The sequence below is a fragment of the Oncorhynchus mykiss genome, chromosome 17 (genome assembly GCF_013265735.2).
Source record: "Oncorhynchus mykiss isolate Arlee chromosome 17, USDA_OmykA_1.1, whole genome shotgun sequence".
Lineage (NCBI taxonomy): Eukaryota > Metazoa > Chordata > Actinopteri > Salmoniformes > Salmonidae > Oncorhynchus > Oncorhynchus mykiss.
The window spans coordinates 6,945,886-6,966,967 of record NC_048581.1 but is presented as its reverse complement, the minus strand read 5'-3'; the positions used below and the strand labels follow the sequence as shown (position 1 = coordinate 6,966,967).

The 21,082-nt window shown below is 40.4% G+C and overlaps 1 protein-coding gene across 1 annotated transcript; it reads left to right on the top strand.

The window, feature by feature from the left end:
- The first annotated feature begins 2,278 nt into the window (after positions 1 to 2,278).
- On the top strand, positions 2,279 to 20,518 carry LOC110519879 (zinc finger protein 260). Its single transcript, XM_036948298.1, is given in 5 exon segments — positions 2,279 to 2,291; positions 2,825 to 2,872; positions 5,331 to 6,354; positions 19,503 to 20,457; positions 20,459 to 20,518. Coding segments are annotated over 5 exon segments (2,100 nt in total).
- The last annotated feature ends 564 nt before the right edge of the window (positions 20,519 to 21,082 follow it).

Below are 21,082 nucleotides of genomic sequence, written 5' to 3'. Positions count from 1 at the left end.
TCCAACCTATCAGAGCTCTTGCAGCATGAACTGACATGATGTCCAACCAATGAAAGGATCAGATAATGTATCTAGTACTGAAAGCATAAGCTACAGCTAGCTAGCACTGCAGTGCATAACATGTGGTGAGTAGTTGACTAAAAGAGAGAAAAATACAATAGTTGAACAGTTTTGAACAAATTATTTTATTCCAAAATGAAGGAGAAGCGAGAGAGAGATATTTCGTCATTTATTTTCCACTTTCAGTTTCACTTACTTAGCTAGCAAATGCAGCTATCTAGTTTAGTCTACTCAAACACTTGGCTCAAACAGAGGGATGCTATGTTAGCTAGCTGGCTATGACTATCCAACACAACACTGGAACTCTTCCAAGTCAAGGCAAGCTTTTGGTTTTACTAATTTATTGCCACTGGGACCCGCCAAGGTAAGTGTTAAACTGCTTACTGACTGTACACTGTGACGTTACTGCATAATTGTAGCAGGTTTACTAACGAGTTAGTTCTATTAGCTCTGTTGACTATGATGTTACTTTAGCTAATATGGTGACAACAATGTAAGCTGTGTGTTTCAGTTATGAAATGGTTTGGCTTGGAAAGGTTTTTTCGCCTGGTCACATACAGCTGATGTGTTGTGCATTGAAGTACAGAAACAAAGGGAGAAGGTGATAAGAGGAGAGCACATAGATGCAAGAAGGAATATAACGTGGCTGTAATGAAAGTGAACTGTGTTTATGCATGATCAGGGGTGTTTTCATTCCGCCGATTCTGTTGACAAACATTTCTTAAATGGAACAAAACGGGGATAAACATACCTGAATTTGTCCAGTGATATCTCTATTTCAGCTAGATGCAGGCGAGAGTGTGCAAGGCAGTATTGAATGTGTCACTGTCTGTTAACCTGTCTCCCCCCTTCATCTACACGGATTGAAGTGGATTTAACTAGTGACATCAGTAAGGGATCATAGCTTTAGCCTGGATTCACCTAGTCTTTCTAAGTCATGGAAGGAGCAGCTGTTCTTAATGTTTTGTCTACCCAGTGTATAGCACTACAGATAATCAAGTGCTATTTGCATGTGATGCATTTGTTCTGTTGTTTACAGGATGATTTGTATCTTATAGAGCGTGGCTTTAAGGGAATAGTATGGTCACATGTAGATAAAAAAGAATGTGAAAAATTAACAGAGAAAATGTATATCAACACACTACCTATTCATATAAGTATTTATTCATCATCTACATATTCATATTAAGCTTCTACGTCTGTGTACAGGAACGTATTATTTGGAAGAGAAAATGTATCAGCTTATTGTTAAATTATTATGACGTTCTTTCCAATACAAAAAGTGTAGTAACTATTGTTTCCAAACTGCGTTACCGACTCCAGCCAGCAGATGGCGACGAGCGTCTTTCAGTTGACTCTTCTTGCGTGACGTATAACGGACTGGACGGACGCTTCTTCAGGAACAACAAGGCGCCAACTCTTTCAACCACCTCGATAGCTTGCTAGACAACATAAAAACTGAAAGATTGACGTTTTAGACCATGTTAATGTACATTAGCTAATCTCAGTGTTTTCAACAAGTTTCGGTTGACGTATCAACTGGTTCAATTTGCAAACGTGTTAAAGATTGATACTGAGCCTAGCACTAGGCTAGACGCTAATGCTAGCTAGCTAGATAACATCCCTGACCATGAGCTCACTAAACTACTCCTCCCTTGCTAATGAAGAGGGGGTCTGCTGTTTGGAGAAAGAATCTTTCAGAATGAAAAAGGAGGAAGAGGAGGCTGTTATAGTGAAAGAAGAGAAAGAACCGTTTAGAGAGGAAGAGGATGCTGTCTCAATAAAGGTGAAGGAGGAAGACGTTTTGGGGGTGAAAGAGGAAGAGACCGAATATGAGATTAACACCAGTGAGTACTGTCTTTAACAGGGACACAAACTATGCCGTTGTTGAACTAATGTGTGGTTTTAAAGTGGCATTCTACTGAAGTTCTACACTTGAATATGTTGTTCAGTACTGTAGGAATTGTTAAAGGGTCAATCTGCCATTGGTTCATATATTTTAGGGACTTTTCAATTAGATGTATTGAATTTTCCATGTGGTCTATATTGAAGTTCCCCTCATCTAATATAACAGGCTTTTAAAATTCTATATTGGTGCATATTTTCTACTTAAAATAACAAAGGGATGCAAAAGCCACCCATTTTGTGGAACGACCCTTTTACATTTGCATCACAAACACTATTTTAGGAAATCATGATGAAAGTGGCCATTTTAGACATGCATGCCTCTTGTAACTCTATGATTGCAATAGATGGTCATAAGTTTACGATCTGTTTGATGTCCTCGTTCACACAGAAGAGAGACATGACTATGGTGGATCCTCTGGGGAGCCTCAACAACATCCTGATGCTGACGAGGAAGAGAAGAGTCTCTCCAGATCAGAACACCAGATGGTACAGCTTGGTCTGGCCAGCTTGCTCTCTCTGGGTCTGGGATGGGTTTCTGTAAAACACTTCATGTCAACAGTGGCATCAGCAGGTCTAGCATACAGCTTGGTCTGGTCTAGCATACAGCTTGGTCTGGTCTAGCATACAGCTTGATCTCTCTGGGTCTGGGCTGGGTTTCTGTAAATCACTTCATGACATCAGCATCCATAATGATGTGCGTCCGTGTCCCCTCTTTATGGTTACCAGGACAACGCTAGCCCTTCCTCCCTCCCGGAGTCCCTGTATCGTGCCTCTCCTGGTAGCACCTTACTGCTGGGTAGGAAGAGGTTGTCTGTGCTGCTGGTGGACTGCAGGAAAACAACAGGGCTGAGTGGAACTGTGAGAGGAGGAGCAGAGAAGAAAGGAGCAGATTTGACACATCAAAGTAAGTGCTGTAGTTTAGTTTGAACAAATACAATAGATCTGTTACCAGGAAGATAGACTGGTATCTGCTACCAGGATAACCAGCAGAGTTCTGTTAGTTGACAGGTATATGGATGTTATGAATATAACACTGAGAAAGGATTCTGCCAATGAAAAGAGAGAAACCAATTGACCATATAAAACCTTGATGAAAGTTAGCTTCGGAGAGAAGGTTTTAATGATCAAGAGAAAGTTTCAAGATGATCCAATGTAAGGTGCTTGTTTTACAAAAACTTTTCCTTAAAACATTATGGATGTTACATTGCCTGTCGCAGTCAACGCCCCTATCTTTACAAGACTGTAGAACAGGCAAACTAAACTCAAGACTTTGGTCATTAATTAACTAGTACTGAAGAAAAGCTGTGATCAGGCTGCCCACTCAAGCAAAAGCTTCGAACTGTAACCAGTGCCGGCAACCTTGTTCAGGTTATCAATCAACCTACCAGGGTAGTGACAAACAGTAGAGGAATGAAATCATCAACATGGTTTGATCATATCTTTACTAATGCTGCAGAAATGGGGTTTAAAGCAGCTATGAAAGTTATATACAGTATATCACAAAAGTGAGTACACCCCTCACATTTTTGTAAATATTTAGGTATATCTTTTCATGTGACAACACTGAAGAAATGACACTTTTCTACAATGTAAAGTAGTGAGTGTACAGCTTGTATAACAGTGTACATTTGCTGTCCCCTCAAAATAACTCCACACACAGCCATTAATGTCTAAACCGCTGGCAACAAAAGTGAGTACACCCCTAAGTGAAAATGTCCAAAATGGGCCCAATTAGCCATTTTCCCTCCCCGGTGTCATGTGACTCGTTAGTGTTACAAGGGCTCAGGTGTGACTGGGGAGCAGGTGTGTTAAATTTGGTGTCATCGCTCTCACACTCCCTCATACTGACTGGTCACTGGAAGTTCAACATGGCACCTCATGGCAGAGGTCTCTCTGAGGATCTGAGAAAAATTATTGTTGCTCTACATAAAGATGGCCTGGGCTATAAGAAGATTGCCAAGACCCTGAAACTGAGCTGCAGCACGGTGGCCAAGACCATACGGCGGTTTTACTGGACAGGTTCCACTCAGAACAGGCCTCGCCATGGTCGACCAAAGAAGTTGAGTGCACGTGCTCAGCGTCATATCCAGAGGTTGTGTTTGGGAAATAGACATATGAGTGCTGCCAGCATTGCTGCAGAGGTTGAAGGGGTGGTGGGTCAGCCTGTCAGTGCTCAGACCATACGCCGTACATCAATGCATCAAATTGGTCTGCATGGCTGTCGTGCCAGAAGGAAGCCTCTTCTAAAGATGATGCACAAGAAAGCCCGCAAACAGTTTGCTGAAGACAAGCAGACTAAGGACATGGATTACTGAACCATGTCCTCTGGTCTGATGAGACCAAGAAACTTATTTGGTTCAGATGGTGTCAAGCGTGTGTGGCGGCAACCAGGTGAGGAGTACAAAGACAAGTGTGTCTTGCCTACAGTCAAGCGTGGTGGTGGGAGTGTCATGGTCTGGTGCTGCATGAGTGCTGCCGGTACTGGGGAGCTACAGTTCATTGAGGGAAGCATGAATGCCAAGATGTACTGTGACATACATACAACATGATAACGACCCCAAACACACCTCCAAGACGACCACTGTCTTGCTAAAGAAGCTGAGGGTAAAGGTGATGGACTGGCCAAACATGTCTCTAGACCTAAACCCTATTGAGCATCTGTGGGGCATCCTCAAATGGAAGGTGGAGGAGTGCAAGGTCTCTAACATCCACCAGCTCCGTGATGTCGTCATGGAGGAGTGGAAGAGGACTCCAGTGGCAACCTGTGAAGCTCTGGTGAACTCCATGCCCAAGAGGGTTAAGGCAGTGATGCAGAAAATGATGGTGGGTGGCCACACAAAATATTGACACTTTGGGCCCAATTTGGACATTCTCACTTTTGTTGCCAGCAGTTTAGACATTAATGTGTGTTAAGTTATTTTGAGGGGACAGCAAATTTACACTGTTAAACAAGCTGTACACTCACTAATTTACATTGTTGCAAAGTGTCATTTCTTCAGTGTTGTCACATGAAAAGATATACTCAAATATTTACAAAAATGTGAGGGGTGTACTCACTTTTGTGATATACTGTATTTAGAACCACCTGCTTGATAGGAATCCAGCAACGTCTGTGTCTTGAGTGTCATAGAATTGTCTGTTTTTTGTGTTCTGACTTGTAAAACAGGATGAATAAAATAAGTAATGTAAACATAGCAGTAATTACCAGGAAGCTCTACATTTGTTTTAAAATCACACTAAGATTGTTAAAACTGGCCTCAGGTTATTGAGAGATCTGATTAGGATTTACTCTCGTAGCAAGGTTGTTTTATCATGTGGTTTCATTCAGGTCCCTATTTTTTTTAAACACTTGTCTTTGGCAGGAGAAAGACCAGACTCAGAGGAACCAGAGCCAGGGACGTCCAAACCAGCAAGACGACACCAGTGCTCCCACTGTGGAAAGGGTTGTAACCGGTTATGGGACGTGAAACAACATGAGAAAATACACACAGGGGAGAAGACTTACCACTGCTCCCAGTGTGGAAAGAGTTTTAACCAGAAAGCACACCTGAAAGCTCATGAGAGAATACACACAGGGGAGAAGCCTTACCACTGCTCCCAGTGTGGAAAGTGTTTCAACCGGCCAGGGCATCTGAAACTGCACGAGAGAATACACACAGGGGAGAAGCCTTATCACTGCTCCCGGTGTGGAAATAGTTTTAACGATTTAGGGAAACTGAAACGACATGAGAGAATACACACATGGAAGAAGCCTTATCACTGCTCCCAGTGTGGAAAGAGTTTTATTGGTTTAGGGAAACTGAAACGACATGAGAGAATACACACAGGGGAGAAGCCTTACCACTGCTCCCAGTGTGGAAAGGGTTTTAATGAGAAATCAAACCTGAAAGTTCACGAGAGAATACACACAGGGGAGAAGCCTTGCCACTGCTCCCAGTGTGGAAAGAGTTTTAACAATTTAGGGAACCTAAAACAACATGAGAGAATACACACAGGGGAGAGGCCTTACCACTGCTCCCAGTGTGGAAAGTGTTTCAACCGGCCAGGGCATCTGAAACTGCACGAGAGAATACACACAGGGGAGAAGCCTTATCACTGCTCCCGGTGTGGAAATAGTTTTAACGATTTAGGGAAACTGAAACGACATGAGAGAATACACACAGGGAAGAAGCCTTATCACTGCTCCCAGTGTGGAAAGAGTTTTATCGGTTTAGGGAAACTGAAACGACATGAGAGAATACACACAGGGGAGAAGCCTTACCACTGCTCCCAGTGTGGAAAGGGTTTTAATGAGAAATCAAACCTGAAAGTTCACGAGAGAATACACACAGGGGAGAAGCCTTACCACTGCTCCCAGTGTGGAAAGAGTTTTAACAATTTAGGGACCCTGAAACAACGAGAGAATACACACAGGGGAGAAGCCTTATCACTGCTCCCAGTGTGGAAAGAGTTTTAACAATTTAGGGAACCTGAAACATCATGAGAAAATACACACAGGTGAGAAGCCTTTCCACTCCTCCCAGCGTGCAAAGCTTTTGCCCATTTAGGAAGCCTGAGAGAACACATGAGACTGCACACAGAGGAGAATGCTTACAAAAGGCCAGACTGTGAGAAAACATATTACTCATAACAGTCACTTAAACGTCTTTAGAGAATCCACACAGGAGAGAGAAATGACTTCTCTTAGCGTGTATATTGATATTTCACATCACATTGACTTAAAATTCATCAGAGAACACACACAGTGCTCCCGTTGTCTTATATTGTACACTGACAATGTGTTTACCTGTTTTTACCATATTAAATTGTTTCTTCCAATTATTGATAAACATGTACCTGTTAAGAAACTGACTGTTAGAACTGTTAAGGCTCCATGGATTGATGAGGAATTTAAAAACTGTATGGTCATTGGTAAAAATAGAAAAGAGTCGAGGTCCTGGAAAGAGTTTTAACCAGAAAGGACACCTGAACCAACAGGGGAAAATACACACAGGGGAGAAGCCTTAACACTGCTTAACACTGCGATTTGGTTGGGTTGTGTATCGGAGGACGCATGACTTTGACCTTCGTCTTTCCCGAGCCCGTACGGGAGTTGTAGCGATGAGACAAGATTGTAGCTACTAACAATTAGATACCACGATATTGGGGAGAAAAAGGGAGGTAAAATTAAACATTTAAAAAATTAAAACACATGAGACTGCACACAGGGGAGAAGCTTTACCACTGCTCCCAGTGTGCAAAGTGTTTGCCCATTTAGGAAGCCTGAAAGAATACATGAGAAGGCTTACAAAATACTCAGACTGTGGGAAAACATATTACTCATCACAGTCACTTCAACGTCATAAGAGAATCCACACAAAAGAGAAGAATTACTTGTAATATTGATATTTCACATCACATTGACTTAAAATGAATCAGAGAACATACACAGTGCTCCTGTTGTCTTATATTGTTGACTAAGAATGTGTTTACTTGTTTTTACCAGATGAAAGTGAATTGTACAAAGTATACTTAAACATATAGTTGTTTGTTTCTATTAGAAAACATGAATTGAATATGGAGAATGTCAGTTTGAATATAGAGTAGATCAGATTCCATGTGTTTAAATGGTCCTTTTTTAAACTCTGATTGTGTGTTTATCTGGGTGTGTCATTCCTCCAGCACTACAGATAATCAAGTGATATTTGGATGTGATGCATTAGTTCCATTGTTGACATTTGCATTGTTGCCCACTGATGATTTAATGAAATGAAAATGTTCAGACTCTGTAATGGAAAATGTTAGTTGTTTGTGTGTCCACAAAACTGAGTATGTGACTAACCTTGTGAAATGTATTATAAGCTCCTGTTCTTGGGAGTATCATCCTGTGTTGCAAACCAATTTGCACCTGTGTCCTTGTATGAATAAAGTCCCGCCCAGGAATAGGAAACTATAAAGATATGTGCTCATCACCCAATGCTTCAGGAATTCAGACTGTCTACACTGCGCTGTGTAACTCTGTTATTCTCTCTGAGCTCAGAAATAAAGAATCTTGGTTTGACTTGGACTCCAGCAGATCCTTATTTTATAATATCCACCACAACTCTCCCACGGATTGCTGTTTCATCATTGTCTCAATGAAGAGTTCTTTGTTTTACTTTCCTGGGGGCATTTACAAACCTCCCACTGGTTGAATAAACGTTGTTACCCGATTGATGAGATTATTATTGGTGAGAGCAATTTTTTTATTTGTCAAATGGCAACCAAGCATCTGTCATCATGTCACCAGAATAAGACCCTCAAAATGTATTGGAATGGAGCATCGAGCTCATCACGTGCAGTTTCACCCACCTGTGAAGTTCATAACTTATTTCATCTGTAGCCTAATAAACGACATGGGTTCCCGAATCGTAGTGGGAGAACCACACAAGATATCATCATGTGACTCCAATTTAACTAAGATGTGATGGTTGTTATATAAATATTTGCGCATCAAAGAGTTTCCACAGCCATTTCTCCCTTAGACATTTTTACTGACACAAAAAGACAAACAAATTGTCAAATGAAGTAACAAAATGTCGCCATTTATTAAAGTGTACAGGCATATCCTGTTTCTGTCAGCCCGGTCATTACTTTTGAATTGGTTGGATCAATATCCACCTTCATGATGTGGATGAAGCCTGATTTGGAATGTCTGAGTAGTTCTATATGATGTCATAATTCACCCCTCTGATAATCAAGTGATATTTGGAATGTCTGAGTAGTTCTATCTGATGTCATAATACACCCCTCTGATTGTGATACATTTGCTCCTTTGTTTCCATGTCAGTTGGTTTCCCACTCTGATGATGTATATCTGACAGAGGGGCTTTAAATGAATAGTATGGTGACATCTTAGTGGGGCTTGAAATAAATAGGATTATTAATCATAAAATCCTATAGCAACAATACACTGCAGCTTTGACATCAAGAAGAGAATGGGCTGATGGGTGGTGGTGCTACTCTATAGGTAAGGCTGTCCAATATGAATGTTCAATACACACAATAGGTTGACTGGGGAGGTGATGTACCACAGTCAAAGTCCTGCCATAAGAGCTAAGAGACTAATATTTGTGGTTAGGTTGATCAGTAGCCAGTTATTCTCAAACCAGTTACAAAAAAAATTGACTTCTTTTTAAATTGTATATCTTAGTTGTTCCATAGAAAGTATCTGTGAGGGGGAAAATTGTGTTTATACGCTAACATCCAAGCTAAAATCGACTTATAGAATTTGACCAATTTTACTAGGATTTTATCAACATCGAAATGACATCAAAGCAAAAAATTCTAAACCACTACCAGAGTCAAATAAATACTAAGGGCATGACATTCCAAATACTGTTCTGGTTCATAATATACTTCAGATTCCAATTTATTTTAAAAGTATTATTTAGAGTATTGAAATCTAAAAGACCTCCTTGTTCTTGGGTATTAGTGAGAATATCTTTCCGTAGATAGTGCGCGCTAAGTGGCGTTTCGATTGGTGACGTCACTTGCTCTGACACCTTGAAGTAGTGGTTCCCCTTGAAGTAGTGGTTCCCGCTTTTGTGGAGCGATGGGTAACGATGTTTCGTGGGTGACTGATGTTGATGCGTGCAGAGGGTCCCTGGTTCGCGCCCGGGTATGGGCGAGGGGACAGATTAAAGTTATACATACTGTTACACAGTATCAATGTAACACATTTGCTAATTTAACAAGCAAATGACGTTTAAATGAACCAGTAGATAGCGTTTTGAATATAATTATGTTTACCTAAGAGTAAATACACAAGATTGGTCTAAAGAGCTTCAATGTTTTGGTTTTAGGTTTGCTCGCAAAGCACAGCGTGTTTCAATCAGAAGCCTTTTGTCGCTGTTGAAGAAGTCCTCCTGTCACGTCCACTAGATTATACGTCACGCAAGAAGCATCACCTGAAAAACTCATATCGCCATCTGCTGACTGGAGTGGGTAACGCAGTTTGGAAAAAAATGATTTACAATGTTCAGTCTGGCAAACAATGTCATAAGAAGTCATTACATTTTTGTTCTGACTTGCGCTGCAAACTGTGGGACCTTATATAGACAGGTGTGTGCCTTTCCAAATCATGTCCAATCAACTGAATTTACCACAGGTGGACTCCAATCAAGTTGTAGAAACATCTCAAGGATGATCAATGGAAACAAGATGCACCTGAGCTCAATTTCAATTTTCATAGCAAAGGGTCTGAATACTTATGTAAATCAGTTATTTCTGTTTAAAAATACATATACATTTGTAATAATTTCTAAAAACCTGAATACTTTCTAAAGGCACTGTATGTATAAACATATATTTTCCTTTGTTTTCCACTAACCCTGTCACCCCTTCCCTGATTGGAGGAAACTAATGCACAACAACTTTTTGGCTTCTAAGTCCAGCTTATACATACTATGTACATTTTACAGACACAGTGTATTATACAATAGTGTTTTATCATTCAGTTACCCTAAACCTCTCCCATCTATCTCTGAAGACCATCCAGTCCTATCCTTCCATTACCCTAAACCTCTCCCATCTATCTCTGAAGACCATCCAGTCCTATCCTTCAGTTACCCTAAACCTCTCCCATCTATCTCTGAAGACCATCCAGTCCTATCCTTCAGTTACCCTAAACCTCTCCCATCCATCTCTGAAGACCATCCAGTCCTATCCTTCAGTTACCCTAAACCTCTCCCATCTATCTCTGAAGACCATCCAGTCCTATCCTTCAGTTACCCTAAACCTCTCCCATATATCTCTGAAGACCATCCAGTCCTATCCTTCAGTTACCCTAAACCTCTCCCATCTATCTCTGAAGACCATCCAGTCCTATCCTTCAGTTACCCTAAACCTCTCCCATCTATCTCTGAAGACCACCCCGTTTGATTTCTATTTGCCATATATTTTTAACTGTGATGTTTCACAAAAGTTCTTGACCTTTATATTCTCATAGTTGCTGCAGATAGTAAATTAAAAATAAACATGTTTGCTAAAAGTATTATTATATTATTGATCAATTGACTATTATTTTTCAAATCCCCCAGTAGTGCTGTCTGCAGAGTTAGCTCCAGGTAAATGTTGTCATTCCTTGACATGCGACCAAAAACAAGCTACATATGGACAGAACTAAAACAAAAGATCTAATGATTCTGTCTCTTCGCAGCCCAATCTACAGAGGTTCATTGTATCCCCCATATATAGAACATTGTATTGGTTGCAATAATTTTGTATAATAATTCAAATTGAAAAGTTCCAAGTTTTGAATCTTGTGTCATTCATAATGTTCTTTAACCAATGTTGGTCTTTAATGCAGGACTGACAGACACGTTTCTTACTTTTTTCCCCTTTCCACCATTTTTGTGGTAATGCTGCAATTAGTTTGGTTGTAATTTTGGGTAGTGCAGACATTTCCATATATTTTTGTTATCTGCATGTGTGACAACTCCACCAGTCCTATTTATGATATAATTTACAACGTTTAAACCTTTTTTATGTATTACATTTTACTTTGATTTTTTTAATCAATTAGTATATTTGAGGTTAACCACAATTTTTTTTAACCTAAATTCCATTTTCTCCTTTTTGTTTTTCCAGGTTTCTGACATGTCCCTGATTTTCTGGTTAACAACAACATTGGATGTTCTAAGTTCACAACAATACTTAAACCACATCAGGAGACCACTTTTGAAGTCTGAGAAAAATCTAAGACATGTTCATTTTTATGTGTAGATACCCTTTAATTGAAGTGACACCAGCAAGAGCCTTGCTTGGTAAGTGGTGGCTGTAGCACACATGTGATTGCAGAGTTTGCTGAACAAATCACAACTGGATTGATGCTAATATTCATTATATATTCTGCCAGGTAGGAACAGACTGCTTTGTTGTTAACATTTAATTGACAAGGTTTGTGGGAAAGCTTTTTCATCAACCAGAAGATGGTTGTCATTAGCATCATCGCTAACAGCTACACATAGTGGATCATTAGCATCATCGCTAACAGCTACACATAGTGGATCATTAGCATCATCGCTAACAGCTACACATAGTGGATCATTAGCATCATCGCTAACAGCTACACATAGTGGTAGACTGCACTCAGACAGGGGCATTTCCTGGCTGATTAATCTTCAAAAAGTTGAAGGGAAATACAAATCACATAGGCACATTTAATGACAATTTTGAGGCAGAGAGTTCAGAATAACTATATTAAAAAATGAATACAAATTATACCAGGGCACTTTAGAGACTGGAAGGGTAAAGGGGCATGTGCTCTACACAGGTAGAGAGACATACCTGTCCATGTTGCCTTTTGCAAAGTGGGCACTGCTTCATGTGGCAACACCACCACTCACCTAAATAGCCCACATGCCGCTGAGTGAGAAGTTTTTTTTATTGTTTTTGGGCAGAATTATGTGAGGTGTTGTTAGTGATGAGCCTCGGTCCATTTAGCTCGGAATATGCCACCCTCGTCAATCTGTCACCTAATCCTGCCTAATGGGCAGGTCAGCCCTGGAGGAAAGTATTGGCTGTAAGAAGTAAGAGAACATAACATCTGGTTGTTTTTAAATGACTTCTTTTGACGTTGCTTTATTTTTGTTCCGATCTGTGTTGCTCACTCCAGTCAGCAGATGGCGATGTGAGTTTTTCAGGTGATGCTTCTTGCGTGACGTATAATCTAGTGGACGGAACAGGAGGCTTCTTCAACAGAGACAAAAGGCTTCCGTTTCAACCAATGCGGTGGTTTGCTAGCGAACATAGATCCGGAGCATTTAAGCTCTTTAGTCTAATCTTGTGTATATTATTCTTAGTGTTTAGAACACAATTCTGTTTACGCATCTACTTGTTAATTTAAACGTAGTTTGCTTCTTAAATTAGCGAATGTGTTAACTTGATACTGCACAAGGCTAATCGCCCGGAGCATGAGGTCACTAAACTAGACGGAGAAAGATCTGGTGAAAGGAGAGGAAGAAGCTTTCAGAATGGAAGAGGAGGCTATCACATTGAAACAAGAGGATGATATTACAGGGAAAGAGGAAGATGGGAAAGAGGTTGTCAGAGTGGAAAATGAGAAGGTAGAATCTTTCAGAATCAAAAAGGATGAAGATCCCGTAACATTGAAGAAGGAGAATATAGTGAAAGAAGAGGAAGAACCTTTCAGAATCAAAAATGAGGAAGATGCCGTAACATTGAAGGAGGAGAATGTAGCGAAAGAAGAGGAAGAACCTTTTGGAGTAAAAGAGGAAGAGGAGGATATCTCAATAAAAGAGGAGGACGACGTTTTAGGAGTGAAAAGGGAGGAGTCAGAATATCCGATTTCCATCCGTGAGTACTGTCTTAAAAACAGGGGCACAAACGATGCAATTGTTGAACTAATGTGGTTTTAAATGGGGGATTCTACTGAAGTTCTACACTTGAATATGTTGTTCAGTACTGCCATTGGTACATATATTTTTTTAAATTAGATGTATTTTATTCTCCATGTGGTCTATATTAAAGCTCACTTCATCTTGTATAACAGGATTCTACAATCCAATTCTGGTGCATCATTTCTACATAAAATATCAAAGGGATGTAAAAGCCACCCATTTCATGGAACGACCCTTTCACACTTGCATCACAAACAGTATTTTTTTTAAAGGCATAAATTTAGGCCCTTTTTAGACATATTAATGGCTCTGGTAAGACCCTGTGATCGCAATAGAAGATCATAGGTTGACTGTCTGTTTGATGTTGTCATTCACACAGGTGAGAGACATGACGATCCTGGATCCTCTGGGGAGCCTCAACAACATCCTGATGCTGACGAGGCAGAGAAGAGTCTCTCCAGATCAGAACACCAGATGGTACAGCTTGGTCTGGTCTAGCATACAGCTTGGTCTATCTGGGTCTGGGCTGGGTTTCTGTAAAGCACATAATGACATGTGTCTGTGTCCCCTCTTTATGGTTACTAGGACAATGCTAGCCCTTCCTCCCTCCCGGAGTCCCCGCGTCGTGCCTCTCCCGGTAGCACCTTACTGCTGGGTATGAAGAGTTTGTCTGTGCTGCTGGTGGACTGCAGGAAAACAATGGGGCTGAGTGGAACTGTGAGAGGAGGAGAAGAGAAGAAAGGATCAGATTTGACTCATCAAAGTAAGTGCTGTAGTTTAGTTTGAACAAATACAATAGATCTGCTTATAGGGAAGTTCATTCAACAAGCACAGCACTTACAAATGACTGACTGGCTGAGAGAAATTGATGATAAAAATGGCTTTACACCCCCTGCTATATTGTGGATAAAGAGTTTTTCTTTGAAAATGTAACCTTTATTTAACTAGGCAAGTCAGTTATAAACAAATTATTTTTTCAATGATGGCCTAGGACTGCCTTGTTCAGGGGCAGAACGACAGAGTTTTACCTTGTCAACTCGGGGATTCGATCCAGCAATCTTTCGGTTAATGGCCTACCGCTCTAACCACTAGGCTACCTGCCGCCCCAGAGCTACCTGTCTAACGGAACACAAAGAGTGTTCTTTAATGGAAGCCTGTACAACAAAATCAAGGTAGAATCAGGAATTCCCCAGGGCAGCTGTTTGGCACCTACTTTTTTCAATCTTTACCAACAACATGCCAATGACATTTGAGTAAAGCCAGTGAGTCTATGTATGCGGATGACTCAACACTGTACCCGTCAGCTACTACAGCGACTGAAATGACTGCAACACTTAACATAGAGCTGCAGTTAGTTTCAGAATGGGTGGCAAGGAATACATATTTCTGATTACCTTAAGTTACATGGCCTACTACGCTAATTCTGTAGCGGTATTGTTAGAGGGGGGTAAATATGAAGATTTTGTTGGGGCGCCAGGCAGGTATTAACCCTAGTTATTAAAGTTAGTTATTACCTATTATAACATTATTATTAAATATTATTAAAACTGAAAGGATGAGAGTAGAATAGATAGAGTAGCGCTTCCAGACACATTCTAAACATGATGGAGACTTAAAGGAGGACTGTAGCATCTAATGATGAAACATTATGCAGTCTTAAAGGAGGACTGTAGCATCTAATGATGAAACATTATGCAGTCTTAAAGGAGGACTGTAGCATCTAATGATGAAACATTATGCAGTCTTAAAGGAGGACTGTAGCATCTAATGATGAAACATTATGGAGTCTTAAAGGAGGACTGTAGCATCTAATGATGAAACATTATGGAGTCTTAAAGGAGGACTGTAGCATCTAATGATGAAACATTATGCAGTCTTAAAGGAGGACTGTAGCATCTAATGATGAAACATTATGCAGTCTTAAAGGAGGACTGTAGCATCTAATGATGAAACATTATGGAGTCTTAAAGGAGGACTGTAGCATCTAATGATGAAACATTATGGAGTCTTAAAGGAGGACTGTAGCATCATGAGGTGGTCACTGGGAATTCATTTCAATTAATTGCCTTTTTAGAAGTTAAGTTGTGGAATTTCTTTCCCTATAACCTGTTTGGGATAGGGGGCAGTATTTTCACGTCCGGATGAAAAGCGTTCCCAAAGTAAACTACCTGCTACTCAGGCCCAGAAGCTAGGATATTTATATAATTGGTAGAGTCGAATAGAGAACACTCTAAGGTTTCTAAAACTGTAAAAATAATGTCTGTGAGTTTAACATAACTTATTTGGCAGGTGAAACCCCGTGGACAAACCATCCAGGAGGAATTTTTTGTTGTTGAGGTGACTCTGTTTTCAAATGGTTTTGTGTGGCACTTGGTTGCAGTTCCTATTGCTTCCACTAGATGTCAACAGTCTTTAGAAATTGGTTGATGTTTTTCTTTAGAGAAATTAAGAAGTACGGTTATTCAGAACGAGGGTCCAGCCTAGTGCTCTCTAATGTTTTGATGCGCGCTCCAGGTCACGCGCTTCACGTTGTTTTTATCCGGTATTGAACACAGTTTATCCCGTCTTAAATTTTCTCGATTATTTATGTTTTAAAATACCTAAAGTTAGATTAGGAAAGTTGTTTGAAATGTTTGGACAGCGTTTACAGGTAACTTATTAGATATTTTGTAGTCATGCTGGGTGAGTTGGAACCAGTGTTTTTTTTAATCAAATGCACCAAATAAAAGGAAATTTTGGAGATATAACGACGGAATTAATCGAACAAAAGGACCATTTGTGATGTTTATGGGACATATTGGAGTGCCAAAAGAAGAAGCTCTTCAAAGGTAAGGCACAAATTATATCATTATTTCTGAGGTTTGTGTCGCGCCTGGCGGGTTGAAATATGATTGTCGTGTGTTTGTTTGATGGGGTGCTGTCCTCAGATAATCGCATGGTTCGCTTTTGCCGCAAAGCCTTTCTGAAATCTGACACGGTGGCTAGATTAACAAGAAGTTAAGCTTTGCAGTTGTGAATGTATGAAAGTTAAAGTTCAAATAAATAAATATTTTGCACTCTGCAATTTCACCGGATGTTGTCAACGTTCCGCTAGCAGGTTTTAATGTGTTTTAACCTTTTGGAACTACTCCTCCCGTTTCCGGGAGAATTGTCATCAACTACACTAATTAGCATAACGCAACAGACAAAAATTCTTACTAGAAAATATTCATATTCATGAAATCACAAGTGAAATGTAGTGAAACACAGCTTAGCCTTTTGTTAATCACCCTGTCATCTCAGATTTTGAAATTATGCTTTACAGCCAAAGCAAGACAAGCATTTGTGTAAGTTTATCGATAGCCTAGCATAGCATTATGTCCAGCTAGCAGCAGGGAGCTTGGTCACGAAAATCAGAAAAGCAATCCAATTAAATCGTTTACCTTTGAGCTTCGGATGTTTTCACTCGCGAGACTCCCAGTTAGACAGCAAATGTTCATTTTGTTCCATAAAGATTATTTTTTATAGCCAAAATACCTCCGTTTATTCTTCACGTTTTGTTGACAAAAAAACTCAAAATTAGATCCATAATACCGACAGAAACATGGCAAACCTTTTTTATAATCAATCCTCAAGGTGTTTTTCAAATATCTATTTGATAATATATCAACCAGGACAATTGGCTTTTCACGAGGAGCACAATGGCCGCCTTTGTCTATTACGCACAAATCAATCTGAGAGCCACCACCTGACCACTGACGCAATGTTGTCGTTCACGCTCATTTTTCAAAATAAAAACCATGTCTAGTGACTGTAGACACATTAGGGAAGCTATAGAAAAAGGAATCTGGTTGATATCCCTTTCAATGGTCAATAGGGATGCATAGGAACGCATAGCTTTCAAAATGAGAGTCACTTCCTGATTGGATATTTTTCAGGCTTTCGCCTCCAATATCAGTTATGTTATATTCACAGACAATATTTTTACAGTGTTGGAAACTTTTGTGTTTTCTATCCTAGCTGTCAATTATATGCATATTCTAGCACCTGGTCCTGAGAAATAGCCCGTTTGAACGTTATTTTTCCAAAAATGAAAATAGTGCCCCCTAGTTTCAAGAGTTAATGTGCTATAGCAGGTTTGAATGTATTTGAGCCAATCAGTTGTGTTGTGACAAGGTAGGGGGGTATACAGAAGATAGCCCTATTGGGTAAAAGACGAAGTCCATATTATGTCAAGAACAGCTCAAATAAGCAAAGAGAAGCAACAGTCCATCATTACTTTAAGGACCACCACAATAATGGAAGATCCAGAGTTACTTCTGATGCATAAGTTCATTAGAGTTTACCAGCCTTAGAAATTGCAGCCCAAATAAATGCTTCACAAAGTTCAAGTAACAGACACATCTCAACATCATCGGTTCAGAGGAGACTGCGTGAATCAGGCCTTCATGTTCGAATTGCTGCAAGGAAACCACTACTAAAGGACACCAATAAGAAGAAGAGACTTGCTTGGGCCAAGAAACACGAACAATGGACATTAGACCGGTGGATATCTGTCCTTGGGTCTGATGAGTCCAAATGTGAGATTTTTGGATCCGAGCGTCATGTCTTTGTGAGACGAGGAGTAGATTAACAGAAGTCACTCTTAACCAGCATGGCTTCCACAGCATTCTACAGCTATATGCCATCCCATCTGGTTTGGGCTTAGTCCCACTGTCATTTGTTTTTCAACAGGACAATGACCCAACACACCTCCTGGCTGTGTAAGAGCTATTTGACCAAGTAGGAGAGTGATGGAGTGCTGTATCAGATGACCTGGCCTACACAATCCCCCGACACAATCCCCCACATTTCCAGAGATGGAAGTAATTTTTACTGTACTTTTCGGTACCTTTGAATCTAATGTATTGTATCAAGATGGTTTGGGATGAGTTGGATCGCAGAGGTGAAGGGAAAGCGGCCTACAAGTTCTCAGCATATGTGGGAACGCCTACAAGACTGTTGGAAAAGGATTCCATGTGAAGCTGGTTGAGAGAAAGCAAGGGTGGCAACTTTTGAAGAATAAAATATATATTTTATTTTAACACTTGTGGTTACTACATGATTCCATGTGTTTTTTAATAATTTTGATGTCTTTATTATTCTACAATGTAGAAAATAGTCAAAATAAAGAAAAACCCTTGAATGAGTAGGTGAGTCCAACCTTTTGACTGGTACTGTACATAAAATTTCCTAACAGCTCCAGTGGACATTCCTGCAATCAGCATGCCAATTGCCCGCTCCCTCAGAGACCTGTGGCATTGTTGTGTGAACAAACTGCAAATTTTCGGGTTCTCTTTAATTATCCCCACCACAAGGTGCACCTGTGTAATAACCAAGTTGTTCAATCAGCTTCTTGATATGCCACACCTGTCAGGTGGATGGATTATCTTGGCAAAGAATAAATGTTGACTAACAGTGATGCTCATGAAACATCCAACACTTTACATGTTGCGTTTATATTTTTGTTTTTTGTTGTTAATATCAGTTTTAGGAACATTTACCCAAAATATGACATCAGCGATAATCAAAATGTTGAAAATCTGTGAATGTCTAAATAAGAAATTGGTCCATTTAAACAGCAATGTGTCGAACCCTTTCAACAACGGGGAGATGTTACTGATGTGCTTTGTATCTGCGACGTAAAAACAAGTTTTGGACTTCCACACAAAATGACTTCTTTAGTTATTTTATGATTAAGGAAGTGTGTAGGTCACATTCTGTATCATATAGCAATGAAAGTTATATATTTAGAACCACCTGTTCAATTGGAATCCAGCGACGTCTGTGTCTTCAGTGTCCTAGAAGTGTCCAGGTTTTTGTGTTCTGACTTGTAAAACAGGATGAATAAAATAAGTAATGTAAACATAGCAGTAATTACCAGGAAGCTCTACATTTGTTTTAAAATCACACTAAGATTGTTAAAACTGGCCTCGGGTTATTGAGAGATCTGATTTAGGATTTACCCTCGTAGCAAGGTTGTTTTATCATGTGGTTTCATTCGGGTCTCTATTTAAAAATAACACTGTCTTTGGCAGGAGAAAGACCAGACTCAGAGGAACCAGAGCCAGGGACGTCCAAACTAGCAAGACGACACCACTGCTCCCACTGTGGAAAAAATTGTAACCGGTTATGGGACCTGAAACAACATGAGAAAATGCACACAGGGGAGAAGCCTTACCACTGTTCCCAATGTGGAAAGTGTTTCGTCTGTTCGGGGGAGCTGAAACAACATGAGAGAATACACACAGGAGAGAAGCCTTACCACTGCTCCCAATGTGGAAAGAGTTTCAACCAGAAAGCAAACCTGAAAGCTCATGAGAGAATACACACAGGAGAGAAGCCTTACCACTGCTCCCAATGTGGAAGGTGTTTCAACCAGTCGTGGGCGCTGAAACAACACGAGAGAATACACACAGGAGAGAAGCCTTACCACTGTTCCCAATGTGGAAAGTGTTTCGTCTGTTCGGGGGAGCTGAAACAACATGAGAGAATACACACAGGAGAGAAGCCTTACCACTGCTCCCAATGTGGAAAGAGTTTCAACCAGAAAGCAAACCTGAAAGCTCATGAGAGAATACACACAGGAGAGAAGCCTTACCACTGCTCCCAATGTGGAAGGTGTTTCAACCAGTCGTGGGCGCTGAAACAACACGAGAGAATACACACAGGAGAGAAGCCTTACCACTGCTCCCAATGTGGAAAGTGTTTCAACCAGTCGAGGGAGCTGAAACAACATGAGAGAATACACACAGGAGAGAAGCCTTACCACTGCTCCCAATGTGGAAAGTGTTTCAACCAGAGAGTAAACCTGGAAGCTCATGAGAGAATACACACAGGAGAGAAGCCTTACCACTGCTCCCAGTGTGGAAAGAGTTTCAACCGGAAAGCAAACCTGAAAGCTCATGAGAGAATACACACAGGAGAGAAGCCTTACCACTGCTCCCAATGTGGAAAGTGTTTCAACCAGTCGGGGGAGCTGAAACATCATGAGAGAATACACACAGGAGAGAAGCCTTACCACTGCTCCCAATGTGGAAAGTGTCTCAACCGGTCGGGGGAGCTGAAAGAACATGCGAGAATACACACATGAGAGAAGCCTTACCACTGCTCCCAATGTGGAAAGTGTTTCATCCATTCAGGGGATCTGAAACGACATGAGAGAATACACACGGGAGAGAAGCCTTACCACTGCTCCCAATGTGGAAAGTGTTTCAACCAGAGAGGAAACCTGAAAAAGCATGAGAATACACACAGGGTAGAAGCCTTACCACTCCGCCCAGGTTGCAAAGCTTTTGCCCATTTAGGAAGCCTGAAAGAACACATTAGACTGCACACAGCGGAGAAGGCTTAGAAAAGCTCAGACTGTGGGAAAACATATTACTCATAAGTCACTTAAACGTCATTAGAGAATAGAGAAATTACTTCTCTTAGCGTGTATATTGATATTTCACATCACATTGACTTCAAATTCATCAGAGAACATACACAGTGCTCCCGTTGTCTTATATTGTTGACTGACAATATGTTTACCTGTCTTTGCCATATGAAATTAAATGGTACAGGGTATACTCAAACATATATTTGTTTGTTTCTATTAGAAGACATGAAGTGAATATGGAGGCTGTCAGTTTGAATATAAAGAAGATCAGGTTCCTTCTTTTAAACTGTCCTTTTTTTAAACTCTTTGTGTTTATCTGGGTGTGTCATTCCTC